The sequence below is a fragment of the Barbatula barbatula genome (assembly GCF_947034865.1).
Source record: "Barbatula barbatula genome assembly, chromosome: 17".
NCBI lineage: Eukaryota > Metazoa > Chordata > Actinopteri > Cypriniformes > Nemacheilidae > Barbatula > Barbatula barbatula.
The window spans coordinates 13,024,428-13,041,282 of NC_136780.1; the positions used below are offsets into that span (position 1 = coordinate 13,024,428).

Below are 16,855 nucleotides of genomic sequence, written 5' to 3' on the forward strand. Positions count from 1 at the left end.
GACACCTTCAGATTCATAATATATATGACACCTTCAGATTCATGATATATATGACACCTTCAGATTCATGATATATATGACACCTTCAGATTCATGATAGATATGACACCTTCAGATTCATAATATATATGACACCTTCAGATTCATGATATATATGACACCTTCAGATTCATGATATATATGACACCTTCAGATTCATGATATATATGACACCTTCAGATTCATAATATATATGACACCTTCAGATTCATAATATATATGACACCTTCAGATTCATAATGTATATGACACCTTCTCATTGAAAATTTATATGACACCTTCAGATTGAAAATATATATGACACCTTCAGATTCAAAATATATATGACACCTTCAGATTCATAATATATATGACACCTTCAGATTCAAAATATATATGACAATATATATGACACCTTCAGATTCAAAATATATATGACACCTTCAGATTCAAAATATATATGACACCTTCAGATTCATAATATATATGACACCTTCAGATTCAAAATATATATGACACCTTCAGATTCATAATATATATGACACCTTCAGATTCATAATATACATGACACCTTCAGATTCAAAATATATATGACAATATATATGACACCTTCAGATTCATAATATATATATGACACCTTCAGATTCATAAACGTCTAGTTTGTATTACATCCAATGGGCTATCGATTCTTCGAGATACAGCCAATCAGAAAAGTTTGCTTCCAGCAACAACATTCCACAATCTTTTTCTTTCCGTGACTCCTCCCACACAGTGTATGAGTTTAGTGAGAGTAAAGAAAACAACTGCATCAGTACTCCAGTGCCTCTCGAATGACTTACCGGGAATGTAGCCCATGCAATCTTTACGGAAACCTCTTTTATGTGGAATATTCTCCAAGAACATGAATAAGGTAAGGAGCTGTGCTTACTTTTGAGAAGAGGAAGGGACGTGTCATAACGGGAGTAGATTTCATTTTAGCATGTATGTTTTGTACAGATAATGCATGTACTATCCTATCATGCAAAAAGCAACATCGTTAACGTATGCAGTTTTCATTTATAATGCATTATAATATATATATATATTACAGTCCCGTGTTTGTTGTGTGCTCGTGATATCGTGACTTTCGCACACGTTGTTGAACTGTAAATAAAACAGTTTTAATCTAAGCTTAACTGCACTTTTTCCACACGGTGAAGAATTGAACTTTAGCCGGATGTAGTTTGAAACTGTAACGATTTGTGGGTCTGTCTCCTGTCACCACGTTTTCCATGTGTTCCCTATGACAAGCGAAACAAGCGTCTCAAGAGATGAGCGTGTACAGGCAATGATCACACGCCTTACATAACCACACATGAAAACCTTATAAACTCTTTAAAGGTTTTATCACTCTTCTAATGAAGTCTGGCAAGACCTCATTTAATCGCACGCGTTTGAGTCTGAACTGGTTTTTCTGCGGAAACAAACCTTTTTGGTTTTCCCCACTTTTTGCCTCTGAAGCAGAAAGAAAGAGTCATCATATGACTTCACGCGCGGTAACTAATAGTAACTGCGTCATCGTGTATTAAACGCCTCACTGGAGACAAGTGTGCTTCAAAACATAGTGTGCAGCCTAGACAGGCAACATATAGAAGCGTGGAGCGGAGTGGACATTTGTATCTATGCTTTCTTTACATTCAGCTTGTTATAAAGTAAAGGAATGCTCCTATATTCCTTCCAGAACATCGCCATAGTAACCGTGGTTTCCGCCGAACTGCCGTAGTTACAACAGTTAACGTTACTGTTACTACAATAATACGATTTTACCATTAAACTAATACTTATTTTGATTATTGCAAATTGCCAGTTACTCTTCTTGGCTACAATTGTGCACACCTTGGAGTTCTAGTACTGCGTACTTCAGATCGTTGAGTAGATAAGTACGCACACAGCTCGGTGACGCATTAGGCATGGGCCGGTATGAGATAACCTGCAGCGGTATAATAACCTTGATTTAATTCGCGGTATCGGTATGCTATTACAACACTTAAAAGTGTTATTTCCAAATGTCTGCGTTTAGAAAAAAATACGTTTCAACTGGACACAATACATTTCATTTTGAACCAACATATAGAAGGTAAAAAAACTTAAAATTACAATATTCTTTCAAAACTAATATTTTTGTCATATATATATATATATATATATATATATTAGACATAAACTTCAAACATTGAATTGCATGATTTCATTATTTCTTTTCCTCTAAACACAGAGACGGTATTACAGGAATTGTTAGTGCTCTGAAACCTCAACCTACGTTTCAGGCCAAAATGAATGAAATTGACAAACACACGAAAATAAACAATAAACTGTAACATAGATTCTATCAAACAAGCATTTTTTTGCAATTCAGAATAGCTTAAATATGAGAAGACATTATTCTGTGTGGAAGGGAAAATCAAAGTATATATATATATATATTTTTTGTGCAGCTGTATTGAATACAAATGTCTGCAATGTCCTGCGATTGTTTTACCGGGTTTGAGAGAAGTTCCCGAAGTACCTTTTGCAACTAAATTAAAGACAAGAAATTGATGCATGTTCACCCAAATTCACATTCTGTGTCTGTTCTTCAGCATCACACAGCTTTCAAAGTCAAACAGTAATGACGTGTTGCACTGAAAGCCGGTCCTTGTAGATGTTGTTGACATTACTGGGGATGCAATGGTCTAATGCAGAAGATTTGTGGTGTGAGATCCTGTAAAAAGCTGCTTAACATACACGGTACAAACGGTCATTATGGACCATAATTCTTCAAATGTAAGTAAGGTTGTTAATGTTTAAGTAAATAATTGATCTGATTTGCCATAATACAGTGCAGTTTTTATAGACGTCTGTACTCTTATCCCTCTTTCTCTCATTGGTCATAATGCGCTCATTTTATATGTCCTCACGTAGGTCTGACTCGAGTGCTTGCCTAAGCGAAAATCCACCTGAATACACAAAGTCTAACAACGTTTATGTATCATATTCCACCTTTAAAATCTGAACTGTCTTAAGAAACCGATTGTTTACATTAGGGAAAGCCCATTGAAAGAGTTATGGATGTCAATAGAGAGCAGTGCAACAGTTACCGGGCAACATGACGATGTAATAATTCCCGGTGTTGATTTTAGCACAGTAAAAACCCTGCGAGTAATAGATGCAAGCCACAATCAAGGTGATTTTTATTACAAGCATATTGAGGCATTTATGAACAGTCATAAAACAAGTGCGGTAACTGATCACTGTGTGCTTGGTTCTCTTACGTCTCACATCACGTCTCGCATCACACACTGAAAAACCACAGTTAGAATACAGAACATGCAAGTTCACATACGAGTCACGCCACAGGAATTCCTGATGAGGAATTGGATGTACAGTACGCATGCGTGATTGTTTTATCTCAATATAATTGGCAGTCTCCCCGCTTCCCTATAGGGTTTCCTCTCGGGTTATATTTAGTAAGATGATAACATTGTGTGATAGAGTAAATGCTTGAAGACCGTCTGCTGCTAATGGACCGCTGTGTGTGAAACCCAGTGACAGATTTACAGGAGGAAGTGCAAACAAAAACGTACAATAGGATGGGCAGTTCAGTCTGTCGTTTCCTGAGGATGCCTGAGTGTCACACTGAAAAGAACTTTTGCCCCAAATAGTCTGGGTATTGATATTAGTGATCAACGACTTTAGGCATATTTGTGACAATATGTTAATATGACAAATAGATGGTTGATGCTAGATATGCATTTATAAAAAATGTATGGTTGAGTATTAATGTTTTGTAAAAGCAGGTGTTGTCTGTTGGTTGTTGTGATGTGTGTTTGTCACAGAAACAAATCTGATTGGAACAGGAAGTATGTCTACGCTGACTTCATCATTGGAACAGGCAGTCTCTGTTCCCCTACTGCCTGTCCCACCCTACAGTACACACACAGTTCCACCCATCGGCCATCACATTTATAAACAAACTGTGTATTCCTTGATCTCCCTCTTTAACCCCGCATTGAGGAGAAAGAGTCATTATGGAATAAACTCTTTAAAACTCCCCTACTTAGGAAACCTTGTAGTGTTGGTCATTTTCTCACCCTGTCCTTGATGTCATTCCAAACCCTTTCTTCTGCAGAACACAAAAGAAGATATTTTGAAGAACGTTGGTAACCAAACAACACTGAACCCCGCTGACTTCCATTGTGTGGAAACAACACCACTGAGACATTTCTCAAAATATCTTCTTTTGTGTTTCACTGAAGAAAATTTCAGATACAGGTTTTCAGTGACATGAGGGTGAATAAATGATGACAGATTTTTATTATGGGGTCTCTTTAAGGCAAGCATTAGTGTCGCTCATTCTTAGGGGTTAAGGATTTGAACAGACCCCTAAGTATTAAACTTTGTTGTGAATGATACAGGTAGTAAAGGGCTTAAAAAACTCAGGGGTGGTTTCCTGGACAGCGTTTAAGTCTAGTACTAACTTAAATTTTAGAAGTTTCTTGATGGAAAACAACTTGCAATGACATATCTTTAAACATATCGTCCGGGAAACCGCCCCTCAGAAATCGAAAGCAGCTGCCAATAGCGCAATAATTTCTAACGAAAATGTTAAAATTAAATAAAGAAATTGTGTTTAATCTGTAATTTAGCTGAAGATTCTCAGTGCCGTTGCTGTAAACCGATCATAAACATTCCTGTGGTTTGAAAAGCACTTTTTCAGCACGTGTCATTGTTTAATAAATCATTGTTGTTCACTGGCTCATCTCTTCTTTATGGGAGTTTGATGTCCGGCTATTGGCTGATTGGCCTCATTTTTCCATCCTCTCCACTATTTATTTTCCTGATTTGTGTTTATGATGCTGGCTTAACAAACATTCATTGTCCCTGTGATATTCAAACTAATCAGATGCATCTGTTTGTGGATCATCGTTTGATTTCAGGCTCATGATAATGACAGATTTCTCCTTGGGGCACACTGGGCATCAATGCCATGTTCAAGGACACAAGTGATTCGACACAGATTGGCTAAGGCAGAAGGGAAGGTTTAGTCCTTTATGAGCAATGTTGAACTATGAATATGCGTACTAAATGTGAATTTCTGAGTACATTTTAAACAGATGTTTTTTTTTTGTTTAAAGCTCCTTGTGACAAGCAACTGGTGTTTCTTCGTTGTTGTCTCAGCCAGGATGGATTGGCATTTAAATCACAAATGCATTATTGCATTGTAGGCCTGTCTACGATGGGACAGGGAAACATCTGAGATGAGACTTAAGCACAGTTTCCATTTCCTCTCTATTTTAAGCGATACTTCACCCATAAATGAAAATTCTGTCATCATTTGCTCACCTACGAGTTGTTCCAAATCTGTGTAAATCGCTTTGTTCCTGGACACATAGAAAGATATTTGGATGAACGATTGTTGTAACCAGACAGGTTTTTTCCTACTATGGGAGTCAGTGGAGGGCAAGATCTGTTTGGTTATAAACATTCTTCCAAATATCTTTCTCTGTATTCATCAGAACAAAGACATTTATACAGATGTGGAACAACTCAAAGGTGAGTAAATGATGACAGATTTTTCCTTTTTGGATGAATTATTCCTTTAACCTTAATGATAAGATATTAAAGAGATCATCTTTCGTGTGGACAAAACATTCTAGACCCGAAACAGCTGTTGATTCCTGGTGCAAATGAAGTCTTGGATGCCCAGATTCCTATACAGGTGAACCTGAGGTCTTTGTTTCGTCAATAACTTCCTTGAGTGAGATCTTCCTTACTAAACAACAGATGCTGGACATTTAACGTGGAAGCCTAGTAGCTATCCCGGTAGCTCATTTTCATTGGTCTAAATGAGTCAATCTGTGTTTATGTTCTTGTTTGGCTTTCCGTGTACGGATTCGGGGTGGAACACACAGTTTAGTTCACTGCAGGATATTCCACACAATGTGAGGATCTGTTGAAGCTATTTATGGAAGAGAAGAGAGTGCAGAGGTGAAGAATCATGGGAAAATCGGTGCGTGGGTGTGTGTGTTTTGACTGAAATACCGTACATCTGTCATTTACATGAAATGTCTGTTCAATTCCTTCTCTGTTCTTACATTGAAGAAGGAGATGGTTGTCTTCTGTCAAAGGCTGTCCTTCTTGCTGAGAGCCTTGGCATGCTGTTCTGGATGGCTAAAATTAAGTGAACAGTCCCTCCTTGTGTGCGCTCCGTACCCTGGGGGGCGTCCCTACCCTGACTGCCCGCTCTTGGCACACTGTTGATCGGGCAGAATGCAACACTGTTGACGGGTGGTGCAGTCACACCTCAGAGCGCGCTGGACCTGTGAGACGGGATCTTGGTTTACATTCGGTTAAAGGGGGTGGAGTTACATAGGTAGGGTAATGGCATAGTATTTTTTTATTTGCGTCCTTGGCCCTTTTGGACTTGAAGAGGTAAGATTTTTTTATGTATATTATGTGCTCCCCTTACGGACACAGAAAGCTTACTACACGCTCCTTAGGGCAAAATATATATTTTTATAAATGTTTATGATTGCTGAGTTCAAGGAGCAGAATACTGTTTTCCTTTCTTTCAGTGGTTGGTAGCATCTGTCTTCACAGTCACATCAGTTCTTTATAACTACAAGTATTAGTTCAATAGTTTGGATAAAAGAGAATGGGGTGAGTGAATGTGAACGTGTGAAAAATGAAGAGCAGAATGAGAGGATTAGTGTTATAAGGAGCTGGAAAAGAGAAACGGAAAGGTGTCTGATTATTTTAGCAGCCAAGCAAATGATCTGGCTCAAAACTCTCACAATTTGCTGATGTATGAAGCAGCCGATCCTGCCGTTGGTCTTAAACTGTTTTGGGTAAACAGTTTTTTGCCTTGCTCTTCTGCTACCAGTTAGTACACAATCTTTCAAACTATTAAAATGTGTGAAATTTGGTGGGCTATTACAGAATCGCAAAATTAGCTAGATTTTTACATCTTCTGAAAAAGACCTTGTGCTTGACCATACAAAACTAACCACCATGATGCTCAGGGGTTGTGGGTGGTTGCCAAGGCATTGCTATGCTGTTGTTAAGGTGTTGATTGATTTTTTTAAAGTTATATTTTTAGGCTTTTGTACCTTTATTTTGATTGGACAGTACAGAGATTTTGACAGGAAAGTATAGGGTGGAGAGAGATTGGCACAGGACTTCAAGCCAGGTTTTGAAGTTGGGTTTTGTAACGTTGAAAAAATTAGCAACGTTGAAAAAAGAAAACGTATAGAAAAATATATAACAAATGTAATTTAAATATGATAATAAAACAAAACATACAGAACGCAATGCATACTGACAGTTTGTGATATATGGTCATCTTGATTCTTTTGTTTTACATGTTCTGGATAAGACCCGGTGCTTTTCTAACTTCCGGTAATAAAACCCAGATCTGACAAGAATATATGCCTTTCTTGTTTATAATCTTGATAATAAATCAAGTAACAGGCTTGATACCTCCATGCCGACTGTAAAGATCCTAAAAAATAAGTCGGAGTCATTGTAGTGCTTATTTCCCTGTTTATTACGTGACCATCATCTGAGGAAGTTATTTACTAATCCTACTGATCAGCATCGCATATAAATATTGGTTCATGGTCAATGTCTGTAAATTAAACCATTAAATAAAGTTTCTTAGTAACTAAGGAATCGCAGCACGATTTAAAACAAACAAAAAAAGCATCCGTGCTCATTTATTAACAGACTGTAACTTGATGGCGAAGACCCTATTTGAAGTTCTAAGAAGGAAAATTCAGGCTTTTAGGTATGAAAAAAGGTACCAGTCTTATGTTAAGGCCAAATTCATTAACAGTAGTTGGAGGAAAATGTAAATTTTCATGTTTCAAGTTGTTGAAATTAGCATTACTTTATATATTTGTAATGAACAGATATATATTTACAAAGAACAACTGCTCCGAAAATACGAATATTCGAATAGCATTTTTATTTTTAAGTTATCGCGGATTTAAATATTTGGACATTTGTGCACATCCCTATTTCAAAGCACATTCAAAATGTATAATATACAAAACATTTATGCGGACAATTTTATAATGACATTTTTATTTTTCGCCTTACTCGTGAGTAAGTGTGGGAGAGAAATATTAAAATATATTGCTAATATTTGATATGTCACCCAGCCCAATTGTTTCTAGTCAACTACTATTTAGTTTCAGGTGGGTGTAAAGGCTTATTTTTACTTCTGCATTACACCTACGCCGTAGCCTGACACGCCCCTCTCCAAAAATGTAACAGCATGCGTGGACCGCAAGCGCTGCGATTGGTCTGCTTGAACCCCCTCCGAACAAATTATATAAATACAAGCGACACGCCTGTGGACACTGACCTAAGTGGCCATTGCCCTCTCGACGCGGACAACTCACAAGTACAAACAAAAATTGGCTCATTGCATACGGTGAAGTATGCCCCCCTCTCTTTGCCCCTCCTTTTACATTTACATTTACATTTACATTTAGTCATTTAGCAGACGCTTTTTGACAATATGATGTCTGTTACATGCTAGATAAATGGATGAAGAATGTAATGCTTATAGTGGATGTTTGCGACGGTGCCAACTTGGTGAATTCACACTTTACAGCTGCGGGCATGGCATCTAACGGGCACTCATTGCATTTCTCTCCAGCTGTCCAAACAGGGTAGAGCTTGAGAGAACAAGAGAGAGACAGAAAGAGTGGAAAAGAGAGCTAAACCCCTCTACTTCTCTGCCAAATGGAAAACCGCACTTCCAAACACAAAGCAGCATTATTCTACTCAACTGAGACGTCATGCACCGTAAAAACCTAAATAAATGCTCATACCTGGGTCAAATACGTGTGATGGATGGGTTTGTATTGTTTTGGTCTTGACCAAGCGATACCATACATATTGACATTGGGGAGCATGTGGGCGTGAGGTATTTAAGGTCGACCCCTGGCCAAAAGCCATGCGGTGGTGTTGTTCAGAGCCGTTTGGGCGAATCGGAGCATTTCAGAACTCAGGTGTGTCTCCTTCAGATGTGCTGGGTTTTCGTCTTCTTTTGGATGGAAAGATGAGCTGCTGTACACGGAACAGGCAGAGACCTGATGTCTACAGTAGAGTTCAGGTCAGTCAGAGAAGATGATGAAAAGTTCATACGAGGCAGCAAGACAGAATCGCAGGCGTTTTTTCTTGATAACTACAAATAGATGTCTAGATTGTGACATTTTCTGTGTTTTCCAGGCGGGAAAGGGCGAGCCCCACGTCTTTAAAGAGAAGACCTTCAAAAAGAAGCGGCAGTGTGGGGTGTGCAGACAGAGCGTGGAGAATTTGGGCTCTTTTTGTCGAGGTGAGCGTTTCATCCCCATTTCAGCCCCTTAGAAAGTTACCAAGGAGACAATAAGAAGACTTGGATTATAGCGCATGACTCAAATAAAACACTTTCATGAGTATATTTATTATATTTTTGTTCTTTATGAAACATCTTGATGAAATAATATCAAACCAAGACCAAGCATTTTTGTCTAACTCGCACATCTCACTCTCTTTACCACAGTCTGCAAAACAGCCACTCATAAGAAATGCGAAGCCAAGGTAAGATCTTTTTCCAATCCTTACATTTCCTTATATACTATCACTGTGTCATTCACTCCCATTACGTCAACATGGGTGTATTAAATGGGAGTTTGTGTCTTTAAAAGAGAGTTCTCTGTACTAAAGGCTTCCCTGTGTTGGGGCGTCAGTGTTATTAGCCGTGCCCCAGCATCACACTGCTTTACTGAAAGGCTCATTGATAAGGCCAGTGGTTGCCAGCGCAGACAGGCACACCCATATCAGGCTCATTTTCAGGGAAGCACCCTGGGACCTCGAGTCCCAGCCCAGGAATACATGCATCATACTTGAGGACACAGAGCCAATTGCTCAACTCAATTTGCGTGTTGGATGCAAACTTAGATGCAAGCTTGTATTCACAGCTCATGAAGCTGTAGAGAGCAACTACACTTTATAGGGTACAACATGAGGCATAGAAATCTTAAAATAGTTCATTTTTGATTTAACAAATGGGTAATGATTGTTACTTTTTAGCAATGAAATGAGCATCCAAATTAAATTGTTGAATTTGGATAAAAGGGAAATTATGAGATCGTGTACCTTGGATTCAATGACATTTAATGTGCTCAGCTACTTTTCCAGGATTATTTGGTTTTAGATAATAAATTAGTGGGATGCCAAAATCATGGTTGCCAGGTCTGCGGTTTCCAGCAGGTTTTTTTAAATCATTGACGCGGGTGGTGTTTTATTGCATGCACGGGTTAAAATTGGAAAGTCTTTCTTAAGGAAAGATGGAAGTTCTTTATAAAAACTAGTGTTTTCATAATTACTACTATAGAGTGATTTTCAGTTAGAAACGGTGTATAATGCATAACTGTGACTCTAAAATATGTATTTTAGGAATGGGGGTGACATGGTTTGGTTTTTGGTGTTAAGGAAGGGGTAATTAAGCAAGTTTAGGGCTTTTTTTCTTATGCCATTGGGTTGATTTTGTTGAAAATCTGGCAACCCTGTCCAGTATGGTTCCTTTGTATGCTGGCTGTGACGAAAGATTCACAGTTTTAGAAAACTTTATTCTTCATGTGGCACGTGCAGACGTTTGCTCAATGAGCAAAAACATTACAGTAAGGGGTTTAACATGCCACATGGTTATTCAGTCACCAAACTCCTTTACGGCAGAAGGATGTTACTGGGATGCTGCTGAGCACAATGACTGGATTGGGGAATTCTAATTCTGGATTCGGAAGTCATTACCAAATTTTTATAGTAATTCGATGACAAATTTGCAATGGTAGTACAATAATGTACCTATAAAGCTTTATGGTTCTTCATTGCTCTTATTGTTTCACTGTATTTTACCAGCTTATCTAAAGCATTCAGTGTATTGCTTTGTAATAGTCTGATGTTTATAATATTTCAGTGATTTGTTAATTTACTAATATGTGTACCAAGCGCGGATAATCATTGGCGCTGGTGTTGGCTCTGATAGCCATCATCTCTTTTTTGGAAGGGAGTTGCTTTTCTCCCTGGAGATGTGTTGTGACCATGACCTTTAACAAAAAAATCCTTATCACCCTTCCACACTGGAAACCAGCCCTTTACATCTTGGCACCCGAAAAAAACAAATTTCAAGAATGCTTAAGCCCTCTGAGGTTCAAATACCATGCTATAAGTCCAAGTCATGTGTTTAGAGGGGTTCAAAACACCCTTGGTCGAATAATGTATACGTTTTTCACAAGAATGTTATACACGGTTCAATACATAAATGTTGGCGTGTAGCCTTTTAACCGCCAATCTAGCTCAAGTACTGATTCTTTCTGTTGTTACATATTTACCCAAAGCTCTTCATTTTAAAGTCGAACGATGGCAAATGTTTTGTAACTCATGGCACAGAATCACTGTAAGCTCTTGTCCTCTGCTCTTTAATATAGACAATCCCGTCCAAAGAGATTCAGCTGTTTCCTGTTGCTCTCCAAAGCTTTTCTTCACTACCAGGGCTCTGCGGCATTATTAGATTTGAATGGGTTTTATATTCACCTCCTCATAGCGCTGCCCTTATTTTGAGCGGATTTGGGACCTCGCTTTGGTAGCTTTACTTGGATTTAAATGGGCATGTGTCAGAATTTAAAGATAACACTGTGGACAGTTCTGTCTTTTTAAATAAACATATTTGTATACTGCACAGAGTATAGGTAAGAACCCAAATACTTTTTGGAGAGAGAGTATACGCGGACACAGCTGGCAATTAAACGTACACTCTCGGAAATAAAGATACAAAATCTGTTATTGGGTTGAGCCTTTATGTGAGCAAAAGGGAAGATGTACAAGGATAAAAGTATGTGATTTAAAAATGTGATTTCATTTTATGTGGCTCTTAAAAAAATGATGTGGCGCTTGTTTTTTCCCTATGGAGCCAATTGCTCCTTTACTTTATCTTGGAGGATGGAGCCCTGTTACATATTGTCATGGAAAAAATACATTTTTAATTATATGTATTATAATTTGAATGATAACAATATGTATGGCTATTTTTTTTATATTTTTTTAAATACTTTTTTATTTTCTTGACAGTAAGTTAAATGTGGAAAGCATGTAGTAAATCTTTGTATATACCGTTAGTAGACCTCTTGATAAGCCAATAGCCTTGATCCAATTCAGCAAACTTTTTTCTTTTATTTCAGATTGCATCATGTAAACAATCTTGTTTTAAGTTAAATATTGAAAGTGCACCATTGTTTGAGATCCTCAAACTATTTTAGATCCAAGATCAGATTACTTTTCTTCTAATCCAGTTAAGTCTATCACATCTAAATATCCCAGCCCTCCCAAAGACAGCAGCTGGCAGCAGCTGGTGTTTATCAGACTCCTTTGAGTTAAGATTGACTTTTTATATCAGTCATTGTTTGGATGAAATATTCTCTTAAGTCTTACAGTAGAGATGAGTTGACTGTACGTCTGTAACCAATAAGCGTCTGTGTAGCCTACAGCAATGGTGACCAAAAAACTCCAAACCTCAGTAGTCTGTAAAACATTTTTCCTTTACCCACTTAAATGGAAAGCCCCTGACTCTTTCATTCCCAAAACGCAGTTTCCTGAAAACAGAGATGAGAGGAAAGTATTGTCATTAGCATTTTTTGTTTGTGTGTCTGGTTTACAGTATGATGCATCCTCGTCTACAACCTTAAACCACAGGAAAGAACATCATGACCCCTGACAAGCGAACGTCTCGTCTCTTAGATGCAAAACTAAAACTTGCTCGTATTTTGGTGTTTTCCGTGCATCCTGTGAGCGGAAGGGACTTATCTAGCTGCCAGAACGGAAAGTTCAGTCCATGTAGGAAAAGACACGGGCGAGAGGGAAAAAAGAGCGAGGGGGCCAGAAAGGGATGAAGAAAAGGGGAATGGATGGCAGAGCGGGCCGTCAGATGGAGGAAGGGTAATATCCGCCACTTTTCAGGAAAAAGAGATCCCGCTTCCTGGTAGCAAAAGTAGGATATGAGCTGATGTCAGCTGGGTGGGCTCTTCCAGAAAATCTTTCACTTCATCCCCCATCTTTTTTAACTCATCAGCTGCATGTGTTTCCCATGTTTCCCCTAAGCCTGTGTGTGTATACACTTTGAATGGCCTCCCTTATTGAAGTCTCTTTGCATTGTAGAAGTATGTGCGTTAGTTTCGTTTTGCGTAGCTGGCGCTTTGACTCAGAGGTCTGCATTACAGCCGAATCCTAATGTTGGGTAACAAGGAGAAATATATGTAATAAACCAAACAGTAATAAACAATTATGAAACTAAGATCAGTCAGTGATACTGTGTCATTAGTCAATTATGAATATTTCCGATTTTATTTTATTTAACAGTGTCCGATAAAGCAAATTTTTGTCTCTTAAGAATTAAAACATCACCCCGTTAATAAAATGTCGCCTGTTAAATAATATCAATTTGGCATCAATTTTGAGTACACTTGGTACCTTCCATTTCTTAAGAAATGGAAAATACACAGCACTTTATTAATAATTAAATACTGTGTTGTCAAAGTTGACAAGCTTTCTAAAGGGATAGTTTCCCACATTTTTTTAAATATATTTTTTTGTCTTGAACAGAACAAAGATTTATACCGATTTGAAACAACTAGAGAGTTAGGAAACAATGACAGAGTTTTCACTTTAATACTTTTTAGTGATATTTGCAAAACCCTATGTGAGTGTATCACATGTCCTTTCTCTTGCCACGTTTTAATTTGTACATATAAGCTAATCATTTATTTGAAATTAATATTTCATGTCTATTTATTGGCCGATGTGGCAGGTAGCCAAGTACAGTAATAAGCTAAATCTTACAGGATATATCCACCAGGTTGTTATCACAAAATAAACTCTTACAGGGGGATCGGGAACACAAAGCTTAGTTTATTTTGCGACAACACCCATCTGTATCTACATTGATTATTATTACCTTACATCCTTGGGGGCCCCAAATTGGATCCAGGGGGGGCACAGATTTTGTAGCATTTTATGAAATATAGAAACGTATCATTAATTTGATGTAACCAAACATCAGAAAAAGAAAAGAATTGATGTTCCAGCATTGTAAAAAAGATTTTTTTATTAATTCAAATTTTAAGTTTAGTTAAATACGTTTTCAAAGCGACGCATCCAACACAAAAGGATGTGAGAACCACTGCCTTACACATGAGTTTTTATATTGTTAGGTAAGATGTCTGTAACTTCACGTGGACTAAATAAACACAGCACATTGAAACAACTGTGTTATGTCATTCTCCCCAAATATACAGAAGAAGCCTATTAGAACAGCCGCTGATATCTGATGATGATACTCTTGTTTACTTGCTTGGTTTAGTTGGAATATTCCTTTTTTTTATCTGCGTGTGTCTCTTTGACTGGCTGCTGCACTCTTGAGATTTGTGATTCCTGTTTAGTTTGGCAATAAGACAATAGAAGAGTTTTTAATAGAAAGGGAGAGAGAGGACGATTACAGCAAAGATTGTTCTGGATACATCTTGTCTGCTGGAGATCGGAAACTGTCACAGTTATGGATCTCCATGTAGGGCATCTATCCCAAAGAAAGATGTAATTGGTCAGTATGTGAAAGCAGACCTCTCTGTATTCCCAGCGTCTCTCACGGCATCTGCTCAAAGTTGAGTGTGTGTTAACAGTTCTCCAGCTGCTCCAGATTGAGTTGAACACTCAGTGAGGCTGTTCGAGAACACACAGACGCCAGGGCTTGCTTCACATGATGCTGCTTTACATTTGAGAATGTGATGATTGTCATTCTGTTAAGAATATGTTGGTTTGGCTTCATTATGCGTCTTTATAACTTTAGTATGTTTTTACTTTATATGGGTCAATGACGATTTTCAACATGCCAATTTTAAAATTCAATGAAATAATAATATATATTGAAGTTATTCAAACATTAAAAATGTGATTCCAAATTTGTTTGGTTTGATGAAAACAGAGGAAGATATTTGGAAGAATGCTTATAACCAAACAGATCTTGCCCCCCAATGACTCCCATAGTAGGAAACAATACAACGATAGTCAGAAATGCCCAAAACTGTTTGCTGTCCTTTATTCTTCAAAATGTCTTCTTTTGTGTTCAACAGAACAAAAAAAAATTCATTTCAAGTCATTTTTAAACAAAGGTTTGATCAGTCGAAAAAATAATATATTTAATAAAGGCATCAGTATTGTGTACTCTACATTTACCTGAGAAGCAAAATGACTTAAGATTGTTTTTTTAAAACAGGAAAAGAATCCAAGAATGGTTTAAAAAACATTTTTAATTTGAGAATTTCTAAATATATTTGCTGGAAAACAAGACCAACACATCTCAGTGGAAAGTTTTGAGCTATCGATACATATCGTATTGCCGAAAGAATCCCTCTCAGATACTATTGTGATGAAAAGTCCAATTTATCCCCCATTATATAGAAAAAAACATAAAAACTCTTGAGTCTGTATTATAAGAAATGATGTGTTGTAAATACTAATCAAAGTCTTGATTAAAGGCTCTTTTCTGTCAGTGAGTGCTTATAAAAGTGTGGACAGGCGGTATGTGCCCCTCCTGAGGGCCCTGCCTTCTGCTCTGATTAATCGCTGTAATTACACTGTTTACACCCGAGCCCCCGCCAGCCCGCCCGCCCTCCCTCTCCTCCCACGCTTCCATCATCGCTCTAACATCCTTCCATCTCTCTGCCTGCCCTTCTTCTGCTTCCTGTCACGTTCTCCACCCTTCTGCTGAACCTATACCGCATTTAGATACGTGTGTTTTATGCATGCACCTTTTGTCCTACACTGCGCTTGTATGTCCATCTCCATCATTTTCAGCCTCCGACACACACACAGCAGTAACATTTCCTTTCGGACTTTGAGGAATGCTTAAAAAAGCCTAGAACAGCCACTACTCGATGTTCAGGAAAACATCAGCAATGTATCACAATCTATTTCCCTTTCAGTCAGGAATATGTATAATGGTTTGTGAATAGCTTCTGTTGACTTTGAACATGCCGTTGGATGGGTAAGACTGCTGTCTGACATACTGGATGTTAATCTGAGCGTGACGACGATTATGAGCTCGTCCATGTTTCGTTTGGATCTTTCATTCAGCAGAGGCGCTCTGGAGTCAAAACACATCTCTGTCACGTAAATCACCCTCTTTACTACTTCTGTGGTATTGCACTTGGCACGTGGAGTCGCGTATGGACCTCAGCTCACCCTGAAAGTCATGTTACACGTGGGAACATGCTCCTCTGTGCTCGGCTCACTGAAGAAAACGGGGGGTATTGATGTTACTTCAGTGAGGGATGCATGGAGGAGATTAAGGACTTGAGGTTGGGAAAGAAAGTGAGAAAATTAGGGTGAAGATGGAAGAAGTGTGCATTCGTTGGCACTGGAGATCCACCCAGCAAGCGAATGGAAAACAGTAATTGGGTGGTTGCTACATGAGGGAGTGAAAAGTATTTAGAACAAGAGGAAAAAGTTTAGAAAGGAAACAGTGAAGGATTTCTGCTTGAGTGGACAATCTCCGTTGGAATGAGGAAGGTATGCAAGCAATCATTGTTGGAGGGAGGGGAGAACCCTAGAAGTTGCTTCGGACCCCCATTGGGCCCCAAGAGTTCGCGTTACCTTTACCCTGTTTGTGACCGTCCTGCTGTCATCTTATAAACTGTACCTTATAGAATGTATAGTAGACTACAGAAAGACAGAAGGGACAAACTTTGCATGGTGTTATTTGGTGTTTTCTTTTTTTCAA

The 16,855-nt window shown here is 38.2% G+C and overlaps 1 protein-coding gene across 4 annotated transcripts in view; it reads left to right on the forward strand.

Moving 5' to 3' along the window:
* The window catches only part of tns2a (tensin 2a), a 48,442-nt gene that overhangs the window by 10,540 nt on the left and 21,047 nt on the right, over positions 1-16,855 (forward strand). For 2 of the 4 annotated variants that reach the window (XM_079478165.1, XM_079478166.1), the window contains exons 1-3: positions 789-928; positions 9,277-9,382; positions 9,590-9,627. In XM_079478165.1, the coding sequence (XP_079334291.1) occupies positions 872-928; positions 9,277-9,382; positions 9,590-9,627 (201 nt within the window). In that variant the 5' untranslated portion in view covers positions 789-871. Of the gene's footprint in view, positions 1-788; positions 929-9,276; positions 9,383-9,589; positions 9,628-16,855 lie in introns of those variants that run through there. The other 2 variants (XM_079478163.1, XM_079478164.1) reach the window with 1 other exon arrangement.